Source organism: Eubalaena glacialis, chromosome 6 (genome assembly GCF_028564815.1).
Source record: "Eubalaena glacialis isolate mEubGla1 chromosome 6, mEubGla1.1.hap2.+ XY, whole genome shotgun sequence".
NCBI lineage: Eukaryota > Metazoa > Chordata > Mammalia > Artiodactyla > Balaenidae > Eubalaena > Eubalaena glacialis.
This window is the reverse complement of record NC_083721.1, coordinates 96,691,391-96,718,108: the sequence shown is the minus strand read 5'-3', so window position 1 is coordinate 96,718,108 and position 26,718 is coordinate 96,691,391. Positions and strand designations below refer to the sequence as shown.

At 40.6% G+C, this 26,718-nt stretch overlaps 1 protein-coding gene across 1 annotated transcript in view; it reads right to left on the bottom strand.

The window, feature by feature from the left end:
• Positions 1-26,718, bottom strand: part of TNIK (TRAF2 and NCK interacting kinase) — a 410,774-nt gene that overhangs the window by 13,610 nt on the left and 370,446 nt on the right. Inside the window, exons 21-26 of the mRNA XM_061193436.1 lie at positions 23,185-23,369; positions 11,110-11,239; positions 5,471-5,635; positions 3,244-3,355; positions 2,273-2,443; positions 308-451 (exon numbers count right to left, since the gene is read on the bottom strand). Of these exons, the coding sequence (XP_061049419.1) occupies positions 308-451; positions 2,273-2,443; positions 3,244-3,355; positions 5,471-5,635; positions 11,110-11,239; positions 23,185-23,369 (907 nt within the window). The remainder of the gene's footprint in view (positions 1-307; positions 452-2,272; positions 2,444-3,243; positions 3,356-5,470; positions 5,636-11,109; positions 11,240-23,184; positions 23,370-26,718) is intronic.

The window sequence follows — 26,718 nt, the reverse complement described above, 5'->3', positions numbered from 1 at the left end:
ACCGGAGTGCAGACACCTTAAAAGGATCCTTGCTGAGTCCTGGCAGAGGGCGAAGACCCATACGTACACAGCCATGGTGGTATGTCTCTGTCTGATTCAGATTTCAGGCAGAGGTGAGAGACTTCCCTTTGAAGGTCAGAATCTCTGGAGTTACAAAACGTGGGTGATGTCATTCTGGCCCTACTGCCATAATTTATCGTGCTGCTTGTTGGCTGGGAAGGGCAGAGCTTACTATTCCTTCAGAAGTGAGGTGATCACCTTTCCCATCTGTGCAGACCTGGAGGACTTGGTCATCCCAGCAACATACCTGATATCGTCACGAGGACATTCAGTCCCTCTAGCACATCCATCTGCTGAAATCGCCTCCGGTTGATCAGATTATAAACTTTGCCTTGCCCGCTTCGGTCCAAAAGCATCAGGCCATTTTCAGTTCCCACCAGGAGGTTTACACCTGCAAATTTAAGAAGCATCCCAAGACTGACTCTTATGGACTTTACTCTTCTGCATCCAGGGTCCCTTTAAAACCTAAGAAACTGTGACTTGTAAATATAAACTAATGGGCAAGCAGGTACTACAGTAGGGAGTGTAGAAGTAGTAGCTCTGAGACAGTAATTAAATCACTGTCCCACTGGTAATGAAATTAGTTTTCTTTTATAAAGTAGTAGCAGCACTCATTACATGTAGCCCTTTACTACCTAAAATAGAGTTCTTCTCAAGAGGAACCTGAGGCACAGATGTGATGCTAGCACAATCTGCCTTTATTCCTTTCCTGTAACACCCCCCCTTTTCTTGACTCTCTCTATAAATCATACCTCGAGACTTCCCCAAGGTTCACCCCACTCCTATTCATGCAGTGATTTCTAGCCTACCCACCTTCTACATATAACAGAGTGCCCCATTCCCATACTCTATGGGAAGAAAAGCCCTTCTTCCTTCTCACACCAAAGCTTAATTTACATCCCATCCCTTAAGGTTCTGCTCTTTGTTAGGGAAATGATAAGCCAATTCAAGTGCAGGTATTAATAGCCCAAGAGTCACAGAAATATTGACTGTAAGGCACGGGTCCCCAATTCCCCGGCCCCCACCGTCCGTGGAACAATTGTCTTCCACGAAACCGGTCCCTGGTGCCAAAAAGGTTGGGGACCGCTGCTGTAAGGGACTTCTCAGGCATCTAACTCTAGTCCAGCCCACCTCCCATGCAGTAATTCCTATTACAAAAACTCTGGTAGGTAAGTGGTCTTGTCTGGATAGCTACAATCTTGAAAATTCATCTCTAGGCAAATAAACACCCCTGACTCCCAACATACACACAGACACGCACACACATTGTGAGTTCTGCCGTGCAATGGCCTATATTTATGAACGGGTAATTTTTCCACTTCTTTTGCTTACTGCACATCTGTCTTCTAAGTAACGTGAATGTCTGCTCTTTCAACCACATGTTAGTCAATATTAAACATGGTTATCTTGTTGTCTTCTAATAGTCTCTTCTCCAGAGGACAGAGCCTTACTCCCCTGAAATGGTTTCTAGGCTCTGTGCTCATCCCTGCTAACAACTCAAATGCTTTTGCCCTTATAAAACTGTGGTGCTTCAAACTAGGTGTAGTATTTTAGATGGGTGCAGATGAGCCACGTCCTTCCTTGATATGTATGTCATGTTTATGGTAACACAGACCAGGATTTTGATAGAATCTTATCACACCTATACTGAGTCTGAGGTCAGCTAAAATCTGCAGATCTTTTTCACAAGAACTGCAGGTTGATGTTTTGAACTAAAAGGGAAGCCTCATCATTTGTTGTCCTTTTCAAGTTTTCTCTTGTTACTACTACTGGTATGGCCTTTGGCAATTCACTAAAATATTCTGTGCAGCTTTTTCAATTGTCACATGAAGGTCACGCCATTACTGCCCTTGCAGAATGTTGTATGGATCACAGACACAGGGCGTGGGGCACAACACACAGTGCTGGGCACAGAGTGGGCATATATTAAGTGGTAGTTAGTTCTGTTGTTGGCTTTAGCCCATCACTGTTATGTGACAAGGTCACTCTGAATCTCATTGCTATCCTGGGTATCAGTTCCTTCTAAATATAAAATTGTATCAGTTAGGGTATCAGTTCTTTCTAAATATAAAATTGCTCTTGGTCTCTCTTGAAGCCGAGACAGTCCCAAATCGGGTCTCTAACACCCATGATTCAATCAGCACTCTTCTGATAGTAAGATTCCTGTTTGAGGGTCAATTCATTAACGAATGGTAAAAAAGCACCAACTTACCCCACAGAGCTGCACAAAGTATTTCTGAGTTGAATCGCTTCTTGTATTTTCTGATTTCTGGTGTGTCGCTATGAGGCCGAATGTTGGTTGGGTTTACGTTTACCACTGAAATCTTTCTTGCTTCATTTAGTTTGGCCTGTTCTTGCCTAAGAAGTTCGCTAGTAAACAGAGCTTTGAGAAAAAGAATCAGAGAAGTCAGTGGCATCTTAAAATATAACCAATGGAGATATGGAAAAGGGGCTTCAAATAACTATGATTTCTCCTTGTTTAGTGTGCATTATGGTAAAGGCAAAGAAACACTGAAACTATAAATATTTTACACTTTTTTAGTAGAATAAAGTATGTCATTCATAAAGGCAGTGTTTTATCCGTTAGTAAGACAGGTTTATAGACACTACTTGAGCAGTTTAGAGAATTAATATTCATCTCATAAAATTAAACACACCATCCTCATCTCCTGTAATATATGCAGGACAGATTTACTTTTTGAAATTCCACATTATCAATTGACAAACTGGCCTAAGTTGAGTCTGATGATTAGCGAGTTGCAGAATGCTAGAAAGCAAGACTCTCCTCTAAATCAGCCAGACTTTTGAAGTGGGAAGCACACACCTAGAACTCAACACAACTCAACACGCATTTATTGTGTCTACTGAGTGCACAGCACTGTACCCAGAAATTGCTTCTGAGAAATATGTGGTGAGTTTGGAGATCTCTGAGGAACAGCTTTTCCTAGGGCCCCTGGATACCTCTGGGTTCCTACCAGAATCAAAATAGAAGAGATGAAAAAAAATAGAAAGAACTTTGTTTGAGGAATCCTATTAAAAAAAAAAGTAATAAAAAGTCTTCCCTTTAAGACAGGGCCTAAGCAGTTAATGGCTTAACTATTGAACTAATAATTAATTTTTTATCAGGCCATATCAGAAAGGAAAACCAAGCTGTTTCTAAAACATCGGGGCCTTCTAGCTTACCGGCAGCTGAAGATTCCTCATCCTCTTCATCTTCGTCAGTGGGAGACGTCTGGTACACTCTGGGGTCCACAAAGGGGGTGAAGGAGGCTTTGGTGCTGCTCCCCATGCCATACTAATCAATAAGCAAGAAGATTAAGAAGAGCAGATAGATAAATACTGTAGCAACAAACGATGCTAATAATACTTTGCTTGGGCTTTAAAATTATTAGAGACTCTTCAAACCATCCAACTGTTCACACTCTGACCCCCAAGTCAAAGTGTGTGCTTCTCTCTCCAGCTTCTACTGATACTGGTTCCTCACTAACCATTATGTCTTTGCAGGGTTTCATTAATCATCAGACTGCAAGAATTGTAGTGAGCAAATTATATTATGGACCATATGTGGCACCTTAATATCTGATAAGATGGCTGTAGTGACAGAGCCTATTTCTCCCTTGAAGTAAAAGCAATCTCCTATTGACCAAATGGTTTTAAGAAAAGCTGACACAAATTGGCAGTAAACTAAGTAAGCATAGCAACGCAGCAGCACTTCATCCTGAACACATGATCAACCAAAGACTCCCTCTTGGGGCCTTTGGGGCCTTCCATGCTGGCCTGGTGATGCAGGTGGATTGATGTTGGCTCAAGAGGCCTTAAAATCTGCAATTCAGGGACAATTTCATCCAGGGAATGAAGATTTTTCCTTTCCATGATAGTTTCCTTAAAACGATACTTATACTTACATGCCTTATGTGGGAACTTCATGAAGATACTAGGTTTGCAGGCAATTCACCTTAAGGGCTTATTTAAAAAATAATCTCAAGGGCTTAGAGAGCACAATTAAGATATGAAGTCAGAACTAAACTAGGGAACAGTAAACTATCAAGGCTTCATGTCCCAATATTCCATTTTTGAGTTTTGTCAAAGGAGCTTCAATAACCATCTCCCAATTTTGTCTGTCATCTCCACTCCTACTTACACTCACGTCCTTTCAATATTATAAACAGATCTACACTCAATATAAGAAGCATCTTTTTGGGGGATAAATGTCTTTAAGTTTTAATTTTTTTAGTTTTTTTTTTCAGGTTTTTATTTACAAATAAAACCAGTATCCCAAGACCCCTAAACACATAAGGAGAAAACCACAAAGGGCCAATCTGCCTTTAATTCAAGATTTCCCCTTCACGTTATGAAGTCAAAACAATTTCATCCTCCATAAGGTAGGACTCCCCCTCCCAAACAGAGCACTTTCACAGACACTCTCTCCTTTGATCTTTAGAAGTCTATGAAGGAGGTGTGCAAGTATTGACATTCCCACTTAGAGCTGGGGAAGCAGAAGAATGTGAAGTAGGGTCTGGCCGCACGGAGTCCTCCTTGGTACCCAAAGTCAGGCAGAAAACAACTGTCCACAGTGCATGAAGCTATAACAACGCTCTATGTTCTTTTCCTTGCGGCAAAGTTCATCTGCCCTATAGCTTTAGAATCCACATGGTGCATCATAAAAACTCAGTGCATGGACAACCTCAAAAACAGCGTTATAAACTGTATGCGTTATAAACACATGTAGGGTCTATGTGCGATTCACAGGACTATTCATGAAACATGACCAAGCACCGTGATCTCATCCGACTGGTCAAGCTCGGTCAATGACATCTACAAGCACTTCCCGGCAGATTGTTTATTCTGGTTTTTTTCCCCAGACTCTTTTCTGTGCAGGAAAGATAATATCCCACTTCTTCCTTTCTTGTGCGATTTGGAGTTTAGGAAGATGAACACTTTGAGAACGTATCTATTCATATTTTTCATAAACAAATCATTTCAACCTTATGTCACCTAAGTCAAACTTAGTTTGACTAAATTAATGTAACTATGAACCTCAACTATTGGCCTTGGAATCTCTATAGGTTGAAGTTTCCTTTCCTGGCCTGGGAGATAGGAGGTCCTAGTTCTGGTCCCAGCTCTGTCACAAAACAGCTGTGTGCCTTTAGCCAAGGCACTTAACCTCTCTGAGCTTCACTATTTGCTTCTGTAAAAACAGGCTTTGGTCCAGATGCTACCTGAGAACTTTTCACTGCTCTGCTTCTAGGATTTGGTCCATTTGCGCATATGCATAAGTAGTTATATAGTATACTAAAACCCAACCAAACACGCTTCTGGGAGCTTGGCAAAGCCTCCTTCTTGAGGGGCCCGGGGTCTCAGAACCCCCTGCAGGAGGACACAGCTGTCGTGGCTATCGCCCAGCACCTACTTCAGTCCCAGAGTCCATCTCCTGGGGGTGGGTGGAGACGCGTCCCAGGCCCTCAGTGGGGGTCCCCGCAGGGGAATGGCTCTGCTGCACCAGGTCCGGGAGGTTGATGTGACCGGCGAAGCCGTTGCTGTCACTATGGCCAGATCGCTTCTTCTCTCCAGACGTCTGAGGGGGCACAACACATGGCGGCCGTTAGAGAGGGAAGGCAAAGGCCACAGAGCGATGTCACCCTTCACACAGCACAGCTGCCGTGGCCTGCAAACCGTCCCACTGGGGAGTGGGAAGATGTTCAGATTCCTATTTTATCTAAGAAAATAAGAAAAAAGTTAAGCTTTGCTAATATTTAGTACATGGCTTGACGCTGGGGCCTTATGCTCCTGCATGAAGGGCAGTCAGGGGTCACATACGATGAGGAGGTGCCCTGCGGGAAGACAGGAATGCCGCGGGTGCAGGGGCACTACGGGGGCCGTGCATTGTGTGCCTATGTGCTGTGCACGCACACCAGGTCTCATCACCAGGTTACAAAGACACAAACCCACTAAACAGAAACATCACCTAAAATATCGCTGAAAAGAAGCGGTAGGACGAGATGTAACACTAATAATTCACGCCCAGTGCACTCCAAGAAAATGCAGAGATGATTCCCAACTCACAGGGTTCTCTGTCAGTCACGAGGTCAAACCAATGATTAACTAATCATATCTGATGAGAGTTACAAAGAAAACATGGAAATAATCGAAAGATTATTTGAAAATATGGGTTTACATCCACTGTCACTAATGTTGAATCTCTCGGTAAGCAACTATGGCGGCTTGTTGCCAGGAGCTGGTAAAAAAAAAAAAAAAAAAGATGAAGTTATCATGACTAGCAAAGCACCTGAAATATTGTTTATAGCATCCTTCTTTCCCCCCTACAAATATTATCTCATTTATTAATTCTGGCTCAGAGACGTTAAATAAGCAGTCCAAGATCACACAGCCCAAGATGGTAAAGGCAGCAGAGCCCGAGAGTGTGCCTGCTTTGGCTGGACGCCACTGCCTGCTCCAGAAGCTCGAGTGGGCAAGCGGGGGCAGGAACCCAGACCTCGGGCCCCGTGGCCCTTCCTCCAGAGCCATCCAGGCCCTTGAGGAATCTGTGCCCTGGGCAAAGCCTTCCTCTGAGGTTTGGGAGCGAGGGAGAGACTCTGGGCCACTAAGTCAGCTGGGTCAGCCCTCCCCTAGGGGCCAATCCCTCCCCCCTCGGGTCGGGTCCTCGCACCCATCCCCAGAGCCCACCTCTCCCCTCCCTTCCCTTTCCAGGATCTCCTCCAGGCGGCCACCAGAGTCAGCATAAACCGAGCTGTGGAGGGCAGCCTATAGCATTCCTTTTTAATGTCCTTTAAAGGTATTTTATAAAGTATATGTTAGTGTAGTAGGACAAATGCATAATTTGTAAACAAATAAATACACTGTGTTATGTGGCAGTCCCTGAAATTCTTACTGATAAGGTTGCATGACCTAACACGTTGGAAATCATTGCCGTGGAGAGCAAAGCCTCCTCTCAAAGATGCTAGGGACGACATACAGAATTAAAAGAAAATCCTGCTCCCAAAAAGCCAGTGCCCACACTGTAGTCCTGGCTAGTATTGCACTTTCTGATTTCACATTTATATGACTGGCTCACTGAGGTTTCTTACAGCAGACCTGATTAAGTAATGATTCCCTCTTTGCCTTTTCTCTTTTTCATTCACTTGCCCAACATTTCTGAGTGTCCACTAAGTGTGAAGCATTTTGCTGAACATGAAGGAATCAATCAGGAGCAAGGCAGACACACTCCCTGCCTTGTTTGGGGCTGGCATGGCAAGGAAGGGTTCGTGCTGTTTCTTTGACCACCTCACTGGCCTGGCTTCTTCCTTCCGGAGCCTGTCCTGGTCTTGCAGTTATAGCTCTGCACCTGCCTCTGGCTGGAAGCGAAAGGAGGCACTTTTTGGGGAAAGATGAAACAGACCCCAAGTTCCTGAAGGGGTGCATGTAATTGATGTTACTAGGAAGCTTGAGAAATAACTGGATAGATAGCCTTAGTGCCCTCTGTGTTTCTGGGCACAATACTTCTGGCCCACGACTGTCCAGGAGAGGGGCATTTTCTGTACTCATTTTGTCACAGTGCTCATCTGAATATTTCATCTTCTAAATTACATTTAAGGGGTTCAGTCCTAATTTATTGTATTATCCCCTATTTTTTGTGTACTGGGCAGCTTCTCCCGCCTTCTTACTTCTGTTCAAATACTGAAAAGCTTTTTACCATTTCCCTCCAACTTTCCAGTAGCATAAATCGCACATTGTCTCTTTAGAGTTTTGTGGTCTCTCTTGTATCAGCAGTGTTCTGCCTCAAGCCAAAAATTAATGCAGACACACTGGTTATCAAAGAAAGACCCGAAGAGGCTCAGAGGGGAAATGGCCCAGACAGTGAGAAGCTTGAAGGAATTCAGCAGTGACCCCTGAATCTTCCCACTTCTGAGTCATCACCCTTTTGTTCATTCAACCAGCACCCTCTAGAATTAAATACCTTCTGTGTGCCATTCTGCTGGGAACACAAAGATAAATGAACAGCAGCTCTGTCCTCTACGATCTCATTAACAGAGCCCCAAAGAGCTCTACGATCTTCATGCCCTCACCAGTCCCATGGCGGTGGGCACTAGGATGTTCTGAGTATCAGTAGATGCTGGGTATCGCGCTGAACACCTTAGGTTCATCTCCTCACACTTCCACCGGGGGCTAGCTTATATTATCCCCATTTTACAGATGGAAAAGCTTCAGTGTAAAGAATTCAATTAACTTGCCCCATGTGACATGGGCTGTGAGTGGTGAAATCAGGGTCTGAACCAAGGCTGTCTGGAAGCAGAGCCCAGCTCTGGTGGCTGCTGTCCTATGTGGCTCCGCTCTCAGCCACAGCTGATTGACTGGACCAGGAGTGGACACCTGAGCCAAGCACAATCAGATTCCCATTGGAATTTCCAGTTAGGCCTGAGAGATACTGGTCAGTCTCTGCTGGGCAGCTGAACTGGGATGTGGTGAACACCTTGCACTTGGGAGGGTGGGTGTGGAGATGTGAGAGCACGTGCTTGAGGGGGAAGAGGAAGCTGGTGTGTGGACAGAGAGAACAAGGGAGAAAGTGGAGGAAACAGAGATGAGGGTAAGGAGAGACAGGCAGTGAGGGAGCCAGAGATCTGCACACAAGAAGCTGCCTGAGCTCCTAATCCCTTTTCAGTTTCTGGTTCCAACCCTATACAGGGTCCCAACTTGCTTTCTGCCTTTGGATTCCTTCTAGGAAACACCTCTGAATCTCTGATACCTACCCTGCCTTTTTTTCTTAATCTGTTGTAAGTGAGTTCTTTTTTCTAGTACTTGTAACCAAAACAGCCTTCATGACGGTAAGCTAGTATCCTCGTTCAGTGGGTGGACAGATCCTGGAGAGATACCAGCTGGGCAATAAGGAAGGTGCTATGGACAGAGGCCCACAGAGTCCCAGGAGAGGCTTCAAGGAGGAAGGGAAGCTGAGCCAGACCCCCAGGGGTCTGCTGGGTGAAGAGTGGGCTGCAGTGGGGGAGGAAGAGGAGCTCTTCCAGGAGATGGGTCCCTGTGGACAAAGTGGTAGATGACAGCTGGTGTGGTGTATTCTAGAAGGAGAGTAAAGAAAGGTCCTGTGGGGCTGTAGGAGGGGGAAAGGTAGAACCACAGGGGCAGGGGTGTGCACTACAAGGGGGGATTGCCTCTGACAAGACCATGGGTAGGAGAGCCAGTGTGCCCCCATAGAAGCATCTGGTCCACTCCAACAGGAAGTACGAGTTAAGTGATTCTCCTTGATGTTCATCTTGGGGAACTGAACCATAAAGAGTTTTTATTTTCTTTTCCTTTTGTCATACTTTAATTTGTATTTATCTTTTTAATACACATACTTTTAATGGATTTCAACTCAGGTTGTTACTTTAAAAGCCCACATTTGTAAAAAGAACAATTTAGAAATTGAGAGGACAAAAAGATTTTAGGGCCCGCAATAGATCAAATTCATATATGACACTGCTGAATGCAATTTTCAAGGTGATTGACTGTGGTCATAGAGTATTGGAATGCTTTCAACAATATGGAGCCATTTGGATGCGGCTGGCAACTGAACTCAAAATGTGGCTCCAAATATCCACGTCAAGGTACTGACTCTGTCCTAAACACTCAAGCAAATTTGAAACCACATAAGATATTGGAGTCCTTTTATTTGGAGTCAGAGAGTAACTCATTCCAGAACAATTCCCCTCATGTTTTCCCAAGTGGCAAGGTCTAGTGAGAGAAGCCCTCTACATTTGCATTGAAAGTATCCATTCACCGTGCTGGGAGATTTATATGCCAGCATGACACAATGTCAACTTCAGCAGCCAAGTCCATTTTTCATTTCAGGCTTCTGTGAAAGGGCTCTTTAAAGTCTACTTGAAAGATTCGGCAAGGCCATAAAACGAAATTCTAGCAAGTTGCTTTGTGAACTAGTCTTCCAGTTATAGCTCTACTGCCCATTATTATTTCAAAGGCCTTATTCATCTCAAAACTACAGTTCCTTTCTTTCTAACAAAAATGAGATGCCCTCTGCCTTTTTGGAGAGCAAAGCCTGCTATTACTGTTTTCCAATCTACCCTGGCTGAGGAAGGGGAATGACAGATGATATACGTTTGTGTTTCAGAAGGAAGAGTGGGAAGCGATAACAAGTAAAAGGAGAGCTTGACGCTATGGAGAGAGTGAAATAAAATAGGTAACATTTATTGGATGCTTACATGCATTAACTTATTTAATCCCCTCAATCATCTTGTGAGTCATATACTATTACTTATGAAATTTTACAGATGACAAAATTGTTGCAGGGAGAGGTCAAGTAACTTTTGCCCAATGTCACCAGACATTACTTTCCTTCCAAGAAAAGACCTGCTTGCACGGTGATGATGAAGTGAAAAAGAAGAAAAGACAGATTCTAATGTGTCCAAGCCCTTCTTATCGGCACAGATACAATGGGGAGGTACTGCATGTTGGAGGGACAGGTGCAAGGGAATGTGTGCCCCCTGCCCCCAAATGATGTTCCTAGAGTTTAAAAAGACAAAATTCCTCAAAGTGCTAAGGTGCATTTTTAAGTACATCTTGGTATTTCTTTGTTCTTTCACCAGTACAGCTTAATAGTCTTTAATGTTAATTTAACTAGATAAGATGATATCACCATTTCTTGGAACTACCGAGCATTTTCTACATAAAATCCACAAGGATAAAACCTGGGATGGGGAGGAGAAGGCATAACAAGGCCACTGATGTTATTTGGATAGACCATTAATTTCTGTTTTCCTGTGGTAGGAAACATCTGGGTTTGCCAGTCTTATATCCTCAGGCTCAACTGCTATATTCCAATTTGCATAGCTTCCACTGAAGAATCTGGACAAATGTGATTAAGCTCAGAAGGATGCAGGAAAGAAGGAAGACAATTAAAATCACTCAACCATTTAGAAACACGGGTCCTTCTCCCTCCCCCCACCCCATTCCCTAAAATACAAGCAGTAAGCATCCTCTGTGAAAGCTCTAATATAAAAACCAATTAAGAAATGCACTTCTTCTACAGTTTTTATACCAACTTACTTCTCTTATCATCAAGGTCCCTTCTCTTGAAATACTGCTGCTGAAAGTGTCTGCGTGACAGGTCTCCAGCCCGTGCGTGCCAACCATTCCCACATTGTACTGCTCAGCGCTCCCGGGGGCTCCTGTGGGTCTGAAATGGGAAGGAACAACATTCAGGACAGTGTATGCTTAGCGAACACCTGTTTCCTGTCCACAGTAGTATTTTTTATTGTAGTGAAATATACACAACATGAAATTTACCATTTAAACCATTTTAAGTGTAAAGGTCAGTGGCCTGAAGTACATTCCACTTTCATCTTTAATGCTGCACGGATGCTTGAACTGAGGTCCCACTTCTGCAGCGTCCCCTCTGGACCTACTCTCGACCCGGCAGCCAGCATGAGCAACCGGGCTCTGCATGATCTCTCAGCCCTCCCTACCCTGTTTCTGACCAGCAGGCGCCCTGAATTTTGCACATGTTGTTCCCTCTGCCTGGAAAGCTCTCTCTCACCCTGGCTCTTGGCTGTTTCCCTCTCATTTATCTGATTTCATCTTATCTGATACTTTCCCTGAGAAGCCTTCTCTTACCACCCATCAGTGTCTTATCCCACTAGCCCCTCTTCTTTCTCTTCATCCTTTTTCCTTAATAGTTCCCATTAAAATTTGTAATTCTTTATCCTTTTGACTCTTTTAACTTTTCTATTCTCTCTCATTAGAACAGATGGTTGTGAGGGCAGAATTCTTGTCTCTTTGTTCATCCCTGTATACCTAGTACCCAGCATAGAGCTTGGCACAGAGTAGGAGTATAAAAAATAATCATTTCATAAGTGGGTTTTACACTATTTAGAGAGAAGAATATCAATTAAGGGCATTCTGGTATACCAGGCACCCATTAACGAGGCTGTTTAACTCAACAGTGTCCAGTACTTTCTAAAACCTGTGTAATCACACCACACTGTGGTATATTTATTTCCAGTTTGTCTCTTCCTCTTGTGTTTAAGATACAGTGGGAGAAGGGAATAGGATCTTGACATCTCTGCCCTGAGAGCAGAGAATGAGGGTTGTTGTGGCCCTTGGCACAGAGCACAGCACCGTGGGAAACTGAGGACCAGGCGGGCAATGCGGCCCACCTGCAGGATTTCAGTTTTCAATGCCGCACCTATTGTTACCCTACTGTGCAGCCAACTCTCTTGTAAAGTGGGTTTTTTAAAAATAGGAAAGGCACCAGGGTTTGTTTCTCTCAGGTGTATTAATTACATCTTTTACCATTTTGTTCTTTTCTTTTAATTGCTTCTCATACATTAAAAAAGCATCTCTGAAGAGAAATACCATATGATATCACTTATATATGGAATCTAAAATATGACAGAAATGAACCTATGTACGTACGAGACGGAAACAGACTCACAGACATAGCGAACAGACTTGTGGATGCCAAGGGGGAGGGAGTGGGGGAGGGATGGACTGGGAATTTGGAGTTAACAGAGGCAAACTATTACATATAGAATCGATAAACAACGAGGTCCCACTATATAGCACAGGGAACTGTATTCAGTATCCTGGGATAAACCATATGGAAAAGAATAGAAAAAAGAATGTATATATATGTATAACTGAGTCACTTTGCTGTACAGCGAAATTAGCACAACATTGTAAATCAACTATACTTCAATAAAAAATAAATTTAAAAAAGTAAAAAAAAATGTACATTCCCACCAACAGTGCAAGAGGGTTCCCTTTTCTCCACACCCTCTCCGGCATTTATTGTTTGTAAATTTTTTGATGATGGCCATTCTGACTGGTGTAAGGTGATAGCTCATTGTAGTTTTTTTAATTTTTAAATTTTTAAAATTTTTTATTTTTTTTAACATCTTTACTGGAATAGAATTGCTTTACAATGCTGTGTTAGTTTCTGCTTTATAACAAAGTGAATCAGCTAACATATATATATATCCCCATATCTCCTCCCTCTTGCGTCTCCCTCCCACCCTCCCTCTCCCACCCCTCTAGGTGGTCACAAAGCACCGAGCTGATCTCCCTGTGCTATGGGGCTGCTTCCCACTAGCTATCTATTTTACGTTTGGTAGTGTATATATAAGTCCATGCCACTCTCTCACTTCATCTCAGCTTACCCTTCCCCCTCCCCATGTCCTCAAGTCCATTCTCTATGTCTGCGTCTTTATTCCTGCCCTGCCCCTAGGTTCTTCATAACCATTTTTTTTTTTTTTTAGATTCCATATATATGTGTGCATATGGTATTTGTCTTTCTCTCTCTGACTTACTTCACTCTATGACAGACTGTAGGTCCATCCAACTCACTACAAATAACTCAATTTCGTTTCTTTTTATGGCTGAGTAATATTCCATTGTATATATTTGCCACATCTTCTTTACCCGTTCATCTGTTGATGGACACTTAGGTTGCTTCCATGTCCTAGTTATTGTAAATACAGCTGCAATAAACATTGTGCTACATGACTCTTTTTGAATTATGCTTTTCTCCAGGTATATGCCCAATAGTGGGATTGCTGGGTCATATGGTAGTTCTATTTTTAATTTTTTAAGGAACCTCCATACTATTCTCCATAGTGGCTGTATCAATTTACATTCCCACCAACAGTGCAAGAGGGTTCCCTTTTCTCCACACCCTCTCCAGCATTTATTGTTTGTAGATTTTTTGATCATGGCCATTCTAACCAGTGTGAGGTGATACCTCATTGTAGTTTTGATTTGCATTTCTCTAATGATTAGTGATGTTGAGCATCCTTTCATGTGTTTGTTGGCAATCTGTATATCTTCTTTGGAGAAATGTCTATTTAGGTCTTCTGCCCATTTTTGGATTGGGTTGTTTGTTTTTTTGATATTGAGCTGCATGAGCTGCTTGTATATTTTGGAGATTAATCCTTTGTCAGTTGCTTCATTTGCAAATATTTTCTCCCATCCTGAGGGTTGTCTTTTTGTCTTGTTTATGGCTTCCTTTGCTGTGCAAAAGCTCTTAAGTTTCATTAGGTCCCATTTGTTTATTTTTGTTTTTATTTCCATTTCTCTAGGAGGTGAGTCAAAAAGGATCTTGCTGTGATTGAATTGATACAGCCACTATGGAGAATAGTATGGAGGTCCCTTAAAGAACTAAAATTAGAACTACCATATGACCCAGCAATCCCACTACTGTGCATATACCCTGAGAAAACCATAATTCAAAAAGATACATGTACCACAATGTTCATTGCAGCACTATTTACAATAGCCAGGACATGGAAGCAACCTAAGTGTCCATCGACAGATGAATGGATAAAGAAGATGTGGCACATATATACAATGGAATATTAGCCATAAAAAGAAACGAAATTGAGTTATTTGTAGTGAGGTGGATGGACCTAGAGTCTGTTGTACAGAGTGAAGTAAGTCAGAAAGAGAAAAACAAATACCATATGCTAACACATATATATGGAATCTAAAAAAAAAAAAAATAATGGTTCCGACGAACCTAGGGGTAGGACAGGAATAAAGATGCAGACATAGAGAATGGACTTGAGGATATGGGGAGGGGGAAGGGTAAGCTGGGACGAAGTGAGAGAGTGGCATGGACATATATACACTACCAAATGTAAAATAGATAGCTAGCGGGATAGCAGCTGCATAGCATAGGGAGATCAGTTCCGTGCTTTGTGACCACCTAGAGGGGTGGGATAGGGAGGGTGGGAGGGAGACGCAAGAGGGAGGGGATATGCGGATATATGTATATGTACAGCTGATTCACTTTGTTATACAGCAGAAACTAACACAACATTGTAAAGCAATTATACTCCAATAAAGATGTTAAAATAAATAAACAAATAAATAAATTTTTTTAAAAAGTAAAAAAAAAAAAAAAAAAGGCATCTTCGGTTTCTTGGATCCTATCAAAGTCCAAGGACTTGATGGAATATTCAATCTAAGAAACAAGAAACACACCAGTCTTATGACATCTCTGGGACAGAGAAGACACCTGTCAAGGAGTTTTATCCAAAATGGAGAGGCAAAAATATGAAGAGGTGAATCCAGACCAAAAAAATGTACAGGAAGATACTTACTTTGAAATTACTAAACTAGAGCAGTGGATTGAATACATTTAAGTACAGGTTAGAACTGATGTGTTTGGGAAGAAACTCCAAAGAAGCATTTTCAATATTTCACTCCCAGAAAGGAGCTGTTAATAGTGTTCAAGAGACACGGAAAAAGAAATTGCTGTAATGAATTCCTGGTGCATTGCTAGATTGGTAAATCAGAATAATTCTCAAAACTCTGATTTCTTCACTCATTCAGTTGAAAATTTGTTTTATCTTGTATGTATCTTATTTTTAGTTGCCTTAAATTCTTGTTTAAGGCAAGGTGGTGTAAAACAAATAAATCAGTAAATGAAGCGTTTATCAAGAGCCAAAGTCTCCTAGGACGGGAGGCACTTTCCTTCATCACTCAGGCATTCTTTGCCACTGTCAGAGGCTAGATGGACCTGGTGGTCATCTAGCCACCAGGCTAACACTGTACAATCAAGTTCTCTTTCAGAGTCTCACCTGAGTTCAAAGATAAAGATATTTTGGCTCCACGTCTGTTTTTACCCCAATGGTGTTCTAATTCTGTTTTTTTTAAATTTTATTTTATTTATTATTTTATACAGCAGGTTCTTATTAGTCATCCATTTTATACACATCAGTGTATACATGTCAATCCCAATCTCCCAATTCATCACACCACCTCCCCGCTGCTTTCCCCCCTTGGTGTTCATACGTTTGTTCTCTACATCTGTATGTCTATTTCTGCCCTTCAAACTGGTTCATCTGTATCATTTTTCTAGGTTCCACGTATATGCATTAATATACGATATTTGTTTTTCTCTTTCTGACTTACTTCACTCCGTATGACAGTCTCTAGATCCATCCACGTCTCTACAAATGACCCAATTTCGTTCCTTTTTATGGCTGAGTAATATTCCATTGTACCACATCTTCTTTATCCATTCATCTGTCGATGGGCATTTAGGTTGCTTCCATGACCTGGCTATTGTAAATAGTGCCGCAATGAACATTGGGGTACATGTGTCTTTCTGAATTATGGTTTTCTCTGGGTATATGCCCAGTAGTGGGATTGCTGGGTCATATGGTAATTCTATTTTTAGTTTTTTAAGGAACCTCCTTTTGTCTGTTGATTCATTTGCAAATATTTTCTCCCATTCTGAGGGTTGTCTTTTCGCCTTGTTTGTAGTTTTTCCTTTGCTTTGCAAAAGCTTTTAAGTTTCATTAGGTCCCATTTGTTTACTTTTGTTTTTATTTCCATTACTCTAGGAGGTGGATCAAAAAAGATCTTGCTGTGATTTATGTCAAAAGTGTTCTCCCTGTGTTTTCCTCTAAGAGTTTTATAGTGTGGTGTTCTGATTCTATCCAAACATTTTAATCAGAAATATCTCAACACGGATGAATTTTCATGAAAAAGGTATTTCCTAGAGCTCTTTCCAATCCGACAATTCCTTAATTAATTTTCTACATATCTCAGTTAAGTTCTTCCCCAATTTTTGCATTTTCATCATAATTTTGCTAAAATTACCATCACTGGTTCCAATCCTTCTCTATGTAAATGTTATAGCAAAAATTTGGTACACCAATCAGCTTTTTTGTCCATATCATCTTTCAAAGGCTCTGTGTTCACTACTTCTACCAGGTCCAATTTTAAAAGTGTAAATTTTATTAAGATTTGATTCACTGTCAATTTTTAAACAATAGTGTTAGTATATAGTGTTAACCACTGTCAGTTTTACCTTTTGCTGAATATTTTTCTGAGACTGTTTTTTTTCCTGAGTCAATTTTATACTTTCAATTTTATGAGCCAGAACTGCTTCATTTATGATAAATTTTTATGGTGATCATTTTGGGCTGTTTTGAGTTTTATTCTACATTATTTCTACTAGTAATATTCCTCATAGATTGACTAAAAGATGATAATTTATATTCCTTCCTTTGTCAATTTTCTTCTAAAATAGTGAGCAATTCCTCTTAGTTTAAGGTTGTTCTATTGTGCAGGATTGTGCAGGATTTGTCTGTTGTATTGTGAACCTTCTGTATATACCTGCTCATTCTGTGTACCTTGTATTAACTGCTCACACCACTATTTTTTCTGCTACCATGTCGTCTGATATAAGGTAATGGCTTTTTTTTTTTTAATAAATTTATTTATTTATTTATTTATTTACGGCTGTGTTGGGTCTTCGTTTCTGTGCGAGGGCTTTCTCTAGTTGCGGCAAGCGGGGGCCACTCTTCATCGCGGTGCGCGGGCCTCTCACTATCGCGGCCTCTCTTGTTGCGGAGCACAGGCTCCAGACGCGCAGGCTCAGTAGTTGTGGCTCACGGGCCCAGTTGCTCCGCGGCATGTGGGATCCTCCCAGACCAGGGCTCGAACCCATGTCCCCTGCATTGGCAGGCAGATTCTCAACCACTGCGCCACCAGGGAAGCCCAAGGTAATGGCTTTTGATGATGGAAAATTCCCATAAATTTCTGCGTGCTCCGAAGTACTTCTCTACACATTTCTTTTAAAAGACAAAGTGCAGCCCACAGTTCGTGATTCAGGGACTGCAGAACATTTTTAAATTGTAAAAGAAGACATTTTGCTGTGTCTGTTGTCGTTGATCACTTCCTTCTGTCCTTCTTACTCCCCTGGTTGTCCTTTCATCCTCTGTCTCTATATGTTTCTTTTATGGCTCCAAGCTCCCAACTCTGCCACGTCAATCTTCATCAACCCCTTAGAAATTCTTTCGTGCATTCATTCATTCATTACTTGTTAAAAGTTTGTTATGTGATATACATTGTACCAGACGCTAGAATAAATATCTGAAAAATAAGACATAACCCTAAACTTCCAGAGGATTATAATCTAATGGAGGTTGAGAGACTAATAAGGTACATAAAGTGATTGGCAAAAGACAAAAAAATTAGTTTAGCAATGCAGCATTTCTAACTCAGTAAGAAGGCTTAAATAGAAGAGCAGAGGACCAACGTCAATTGGAAGTTATTCCTCTCCTTCTCCTTCCTGTGTTTTCACAATCCTTCTCTCTTTCTTCCAATCAATAAACAAGATAAGGTCTCTCCTGTCTCCCATTTCATTAAAACATCTCTCTTGACCCTAATTCTGTATTTACTACCCACACTTATGTTTCTCTTTCCTTAAAGTTCTCCTTGCAAAGTTCTCCAATTTATTCCCTAACACACTCTGGTTCACTCCTCAGATGACTACTTCTTATACTTGACTTCAAGCACTTTAAGGAAACTCCCTAAGTCATTTCTAAGCTCTCAGTTTCAATGATTGCTCTTTGACATGGTGTTTGGTCTCTTGCCTGTGTCTGATATGACTGATCACTCCGTCCCATTCTTCTGTACTCCTCTGGCTTTTGAGACAACTTTCCCCTGGTTTTCCTTTTATCCCTTTGTTCTCTGTTTTTTTCATAAGCTCCTCTTAAATGCTACTGGTCCCCAGGATTCTGCTTCACTCTATATAACCTTTGTACAGTGTTACTAACAGGGAAAACTGTGTGGGGGAGGGGTAAGGGGGTGGGAGTCGGTGGAGGGAGTAACATGGGAACTCTATACTATCTGCTCAATTTTTCTGTAACTCTAAAACTGTTCTAAAAAATAGAGTTTATTAATAATAATTTTAAAAGGCAATGGTTTAAAAATGCTAAGGCTAAAACAACTATAACATTTTATAGTTAAAATAAGCCTTTGTTCTAAAAATTACTTTTCTGATATAGAGTCTGGGTAGGAAGAATCAGTTGTCTGAATTTCTATAAAGACTGTGAAAAACAAAACACATCAACTAATTAGAAGGAAAACTATAGAAAATTTACTGTAATTAGGTCACATGTTTAGAACAATAATCTCTAATTGGATTTGTCAAAGTGTTCCTGCAGGTATTGATTTAATTCAATTCAATATACATTATCCAACACCTGCTACATGAAAGGCCCTTGGTTTGGCACTGGGTAGTGGATATAAAAGCTGAAGAAGACACGGTTCCTGAAACTACAGAGATTAGCATCTGGAAGAGCATAAAAACAATGCAAATACTCAAATGCAAGGCAGATGTAAGTGAGAATGTGGGACAGAGGGAGAGGAGGTCATTCCAAGAAAAGGCAACATTGGAAAAGTGCAAGGCATTCAGAAAGAATAATGAGAAGGTCAGCTGGAGCATATGCTGTGACAGTCATGCGGCCTAGGAATGAAAAGAGTTGTAGGGCACTAGGGATACAGCACGACCACAGCCACGCTTCTACAACACTACTCAGACCAAAGCCTGAACCAACGGACAGGACGGCTGAGAGGACGGCAGGCAAGAGGCGGGGTGGGCACAACAATAGCCTGGCTGGTGAACGGGGCCAGAACCATGGCTTTCTAGTGAGACTGGGAAAGAGGGGACATAAGACATAGACATGTGGCTTTCACTGTCCAGACTGCATTTTATGAGATTGTGCAAAGTTCAGGGACTGCAATAGCAATTGATGGTCCTAATGATGAAGACCACGCCTCACATGTACTGATCTGAAGCATGTGCTGGTGCTTGAGGGAAGATACTGATACTAAAGGCTGCCTCTTCAGCTTGCTTGGGCTGATGCAAATCAGCTTACGTGCCTTTCATTCCCTCCCTCCTATTCTATAAAGCTTTTATTTTTTTCCTGATTATAAAAATAGTGCATGCTTATCATAAAATTGGGGCTACACATAAAATAAAAATCCTTTTGAGTTGTATAATCCACAGGTAACCACTATATAATTCCCCCTCACTCATTATTTTTCTATGCATGAGGCACTGGGAAATAGTGCAGTTGGTTAGTTATGGAATACAATCTTAGTTACGTGCACTCTTATAGGTTAAACCTCATACTATTAATATGAAGCCAACACTGTACATAGAAGAAGTTGCTATATTGCACATCAGGATCTCCAGCTGCTTGTCGGAATGGCTGTGTTCTATTTCTAAAAAGCTCTTTTGTATAGACTTCATGATAGTGAACTCTGTTGCAATATATTTATATAATTAATATAATATATTAATTTTTTGCTTTAAAAAATACAGCACAAAATGTGAAGGTTTACCTTAACAGTAGAAAATAAAAGTGATAAGAATGTACGTAAGAAGGAGTCTAACTCAGAAATGTCTTATTCCTAAAGAAACAATGGATTTTTTAATAGTATGAAGTTTCTCAGGCATACAACTGCTCATGCTGTAGCAGAACAGACAGTATATATTGGGTTGGCCCAAAAGTTCGTTCGGGTCTTTCCGTAAGCTCTTATGGAAAAACCCGAACGAACTTTTGGGCCAACCCAATATTTCATATTCACAAAAGTGCATATATTTGGCAAATTGGAATAAACACACACACACACATGCACACATCTGTATCCTGTTTCTTCTCTGAGTATGTTTCATATACAATTACATATTTTAAATGTTCTTTAATGGACAGTCATGTCAATCTGTCTAAAATTTAGCAATTCTTCAAGAGCCACATCAAGTTTTGCCTCCACTATAAGTATTCAATGACAGCCCATTTATTACTTCTTGGGATTACAGTAATAGATCCTCTGAATGCCTTTACCAGTATCTAGTCTGTTCTCTTTCCAAGTCACTTTGATGAAATGATTTCTCTCAAACATGGCACCAATCATGTCACTCCCCAGCTCAGGAGACATTCGAGGGTTCCCCACTGGCTACATGATGCCGGTCTGGTTTCACTAGTCCAGACTTTCCCCCCCCTCATACCATCTATATTCCCACCAAACTTAACCTTCTGTGCCTTTACTTCAACTCCCCCCACCTGGGATTCTAACATCACTCCGTGTTCCTTTTTACCTTGATGACAGTTATTTGTGTACACATCTTTCCTCTGGATTAGGCTATAAACACTTTGACGCCAGGATTTGCAATTTCAGTGCAGTGCGGTTAAGTATAAATCAAAGTTACTGAAGACCAACTCTATTCCAGACACCAGGCAAGGTGTTAAGAGTAGAGAGTAAATAAGGCTCAATCCTCACCCTCAAGGATCTCACAGCCCAGAGAGGGAGACAACATGTAATAAATGACCTGATTCAAGGTACTCCATGAAATGGCAGGAATGCAAAGGAGACACCATGCAGCACAGAGGAAGGGATGGGCTCTGCCTGTACGGGCTGGGCCGTGATAGGTGATTTCTAAAGGAACAAGAGAGTGCCAGACAGCAGAGAAAGCGCAGCACAGCATGGTATATTTAGGCAATTTTAGAAAGGTGGGTGTTTCCATAGTGGGGGAAGAGATGGACTTGCCTTTAGAGATACGAGGGTAAATACCACTAAGAGCCTTACAAAATACGACAGGAGGCTTAAAAACCAAATGCGATTTAACATCTCTTCCAAGGCTATTGGTTATTCTTCCAACTATTTATATTACTCTGAACTTCTCCATGTATAATTTTGTCTCTGTCCAACTAGAATGTAAACTTTTGGAAGGCAGAATTCATGTACGCACTTCTTGAATGTCTCAAAGCCCTCAGTATGGGGTCTAGCACACAGTAGAAGTCTTACCAATCTTTTAAATTCACAATCCACCCTCAGAGCTGTATGCTCAGTGCTTAAAGGGAATTCAAAACATCTGTTAGAAGAATGAACCAATGCTGAGTCAAGACAAAAACTGAAAGGACTAGCATATTTTGTGGGAATGTTCTGGATTAGTGATTTTGCCTCTAGAACAACTTTATTTGCTGTTAAAAAAGCAATTGAATGCAATTGGTTTCCAAATGTCATATTTTAGCATATTTATGGTTGTCAATAACTGGGTAATCAGCAGTAAAATAACAAGTATGGATTTTCAGCTATGATAATTGGATTTGTCTCTCAGAATTGCTTGTAACGATCATTAATCAATGGATGACATTTCCTGCAGACTGGGAGGCCCTGTCTCTCCAGCCTCTGCCGGACAGGACTGTAATCTGTGGCCTGAAATGACATCTTCTCTCTAGGGAGTAAATGTGATGTGATGACCAATAGTGGTAGCCGAGTCAAAGAAATGGAAGTGAAGGAGGAGTGAAGGTGGAAAAGTTAGCATTGCTCTTTATCAAAGTTATGGCAAACCAGGGCTGGGCACCTTGTGTTTATTTGGGAGAGGAAATGAGAGATGTATGTGAGTGTGATTGTATGAATATGTTTGTTTGAATTGGGGAAGTAATAGGGGAAGAGGAGAGGTTCTTTTCTAGGATCCAGTCTGATGAGAAAAAGGGAGCCTCCCTCTCACTTAAAAAAAGAAAAGAGAAGTAAAGGCTATAAATACTAAGGGAAAGCTATGTAGCTATAAATATCTAAAAAAGAAGACTGTACATGGTGAAGTCACAGGCAGCAGCAAAGAGGATCACATAAAAGAGACAATGGAGAAGATGAAGTAGAAAATCAGGGGTGTACTTAAGTCAAACACTCAGAAGTTTCTCTGCAGGTTTGTTCGACTCCTGATTGTTTTGCTGGGATGCTAACCCATGCTGCCTCCTGCATTCCACCTTAGTGGTGGTGGTGACAGTGAAATATACATCTCATGTTGTCAGTTTTAACCCCTAAATGCCATTGCCTATAATTTTGCTCTTTAGTTCTAGGGTGTGGCTGTCAGTATCACTTGCCCGGAGATGACAGGAACCAAGAAAGCATCACCCAAGGGATGGTGAACGCCACAACAGCTTAGACAAAGCATATGCAGTCCTAGAAGTGCTACATATTCTAAGTAACTGTGTCTAGGGAGAGGGGTGAATATAGAACTATGCTCTAATAAAAACGTGAATCCCCAAAGTCAACTGATCCTGCCCGAGACTCACAAATGATCTTATATTTAATTCATATTTCCTGTCCTTCTGTCTTGGAGACCTAACCTCTCCTGGCCTACAGTGATGAAGCAGGTCTCGGGAGGGACCTCCCTGGTGGTCCAGTGGTTAAGACTTCGCCTTCCAATGCAGGGGGTGCGGGTTCGATCCCTGGTCAGTTAAGCTCCCACAGGCCTCGGGGCCAAAAAACCAAAACATAAAAAAACAGAAACAATATTGTAAAACGCAGGTCTCTTACATCAGTCTGGGTATGTCGCTGACAGCCACTGTCCCGTCCTGGGTCTCGCTCTCTCCATCTTCCTCCTCTTCATCACTGCTTTCCGACTCCTCACTCGAGGAGGAGTAATCCGTCACTTTCTTCAGTGGGCGGTTTGTTTCTTCAATCCGGAGTTCTCTTAATTCTTTGGCTAATGCCGTCAGATCCTACAAGAGAAAAGTGTGTCCAGCGTATATGAATTATAGATACAACCAAAGCGACATCTCTCAGCAAGTCTCCGGCTTAAGCAACAAGAAATAAACAAGAAAAAAAAGCTCTCTATAGAACTGTTACAAACATAGTTACTGCATGAAACCAAGAAAACGATGTTTGTAGCGCGGAGAAACTAGAAAAGAAAGATGAAATAAATTTAAACTTTGTTCACAACCAATTGCTAGACTGAGACTGTTCGGTTCTGAATCTGCATGTGTATATATGTGTATGTGCACTGTGCGTGTACACATATATACAAACACTGGGTTCACATTTTATTTTGGGAAGGTGAAGTTGGTCACCCACCCTCATAGTTAATTACCCACAAGATTAGAAATTATTCCCCAGTATTTTGAGACTCCTGCCCAAGCCATAGTCATGGCCTTTCTCCTCTTATGATTGCTACTGTACCAAAATCTAGCATCAGTCACAGAACAGAGCAATTCCCAAGGTTCCAGCTGCTACAATGACTCATTTGGTGTGTCATCATTCCCTGGAGAGCCGAGGCACCACATCAAATAATGGCCCACCCCAAAGCCCAGTGCCACTGAAATTTATAGCCACAGAGCTGAGTTAATCAAGAGGAACAACAACAAAATAAAACAAACAAAAACAAAAAAGAGTTCTCTTCCAGAATGATAGGTGTTTCATTTTCTTTTGTTTTATATTGCGTCACCTGGCAGAAACCCTGGCGAAGAATACTGAAATGAATGTGCAAACACCAAAAGGAAGAGGTAAATTTTCAGTTTTCCATGAGTATGATGAAAGCTTTAGCCTTATGGATGTGATGAGGTGGTATTTAATCACCAGGCACATGGCAGGCAGTGTGCTGCATATCTGACTACCTTTTATTGTACATGCTTTCAGAGCAATGCAGAGGGAAGCTGTTCTGCAAAAGCATGGCCGCTCTAATTTGCATGGGTTAAACTGCCCTTGGCACACAGCATGCAAATGAAGAGAAAGCAATTTGACATCAGTCTTACCATTTCTCCCTATATTAGTGACCCATGTGGGAATCAGAGCATTCAGTGAGAGACAGGGGATTAGGGAGAAAGAAACTCATTTGAAGATACTAAATCCCACAGTTTTCTTATGGCCATATTCTCTCTTTATTTCAATCCAGAAATGTATTAGTCCAATTCACCTGATGTAAGGTTAGAGCAATATAGGTGATCTAAATGACATCTGATAATCTATCCTGATAGGTTAGAAGAAAAGTTGTGATAAATGTGTGTAACTAAATTATAAATATAATTTTATTTTGAGAAGACAACAGATCATCCTGTTTCTTTACTGTTGCCTATATGTGAGGCATTAATGTATTGGTTAAGACTAAGGTCAGAAAATGCTTCAGGTTTTTTATTTGGTCAAGAAATTTAGAAAGTTCAAGGTGTTAAGTGAAGGATTGGTTTCTTTCTAATTTCATAAAAATCAAAGGGACAGCAATGACAACTTTTACATTTGTTCTGTAGTCATTTGAATTGAAGCCCTTGGAAAAGGGAAGCTTTTGAAAATTCAAATTGTGCATTTTCCACCCAAACATGCTTGCTGGGCTTTTACACACATGCACACACACATGGCCTCAATCTCAGTGGATATATTTATCCCATCCATGAAAATGAAAATAAAATTGTATTAAAAAGACTCAAACTGTTTAAATATAATGTACACCATTAATGAAGAGGAAAATTACCACACAGAATTTTATGCAAATCTATTTCCGGTTTCTTTGGTGATGGGCCAAAATAAGAAAAGCTAATGTTCAGATTTCAGCTTTTTACTTCTTATTTCCTCTTGACAATTGCCAATGTTTATCTTTATCAAATTGACGAGAAAGTGAAGGGTATGCTACACTTGAGCACATTGGGAAAATACAGTTTAGATATTTGTTAAAGCAATTAATGAAAAAGGACATTATAATCCTCCAAACCAATGAAATAATTTAAAAATTAGATAAATTTTTTTTGTATTTTTCCTTCTCTATGTTAGGACCATGTTATGTCTCATCAAAGAATACAACTAGCATTTAAAATGTTACTCATCATTAAAAAAACATTATAACTTAAAGAGAGAATATGGTTAAGAGAGTTTATTTCTAATGTCAGTAATTCTGAGTAAAGTATAATAATATTAACTATGATTTATTTAAATTAATAATACATTTTCCCCATGGGTTGGTTTTCCTTATCGCTGACATTTCAAAGCAAGACAAAGAAGATTTAAAAAAATCAAAACTATTTAGAAATATTTAGCTGGTCCAAAGCCCATTGATTTAAAGTAACTCTCACTTGTTAAAATCACCTGAATTTCTACAAACACTGTATTTAGGAACACTTCTAAAGCTCTGACCTGCTTTATAATTTCACTTTTAATTAGAGGTTTTTTTTTTTTGGTTTCTGTGTTATTAAAAAGCTATCTTTCCTGAAACTTTAGAAATAATTGCAAATTCCTTTTAAGTTTAATTGGTAACAGCTTGGCAGGTGAGGCATATATGGAAATCCCAAGGTGCCAATAACGAGTAACTCAAAACTATATACCCCAGCCAAAGAAAATTAATCTTCCATTGCCCATAGTCTGTGTGTTTAGCTGAAGTTTTGTTCCTTATCCATCCACCCTGGAAAAACTTACAATAGCAAAGTTATAGGAAATAGACATGATCTAAAATTGACACCATTGCGTTCAGATCCATTTTCATATGCTTTATTTTCTGACAATACCAATCTTCTCCATATAATGAGTTTTTGTGGTAATTTATTGCTTGACTGTCTCAAGCCTGGAGCTAAAAAGTATTAAAAAGAGAAAAAAAGTGCTATTTACAATAAAAATATTTGAGAATGTATAACTGGAAAAGAAATACGGCAAAATGTTAAGCTTTTTGACTACTGAGTAAAGATAATTAAGGGGCTCTCACCCAAAGGTTTCTTTCATGTAACACTTTTGAGAATCAACTTGATATAATTTTTCTTTCAAAAAGGCTTATTTAATCTGACAATTATGCATACTCTGCTTTAAAAGGTGCTCTTTTGGGTATCTTTCTAAAATCAATATAGTTTATGCAAATTTTAGTTCAATTTTTTAAACTATTAAAATAATAGTTAAAAATTTTAAAGTTGTTTTTTTCTTTACATATTAAAATAATTCATTTCCTTTTTAGGAAATCTAAAGATATGACTTGGGGAAGTCACTTGACTTTGATATCTTCAACTGAGGGAAAAAAACTTTGTTCCAGTTCTGTCCAGCCTATGGATGTGCTCTGGAATTTGTCAGATTTCTAGTCATCCATGGCTCTAGAGATTTTGGTGT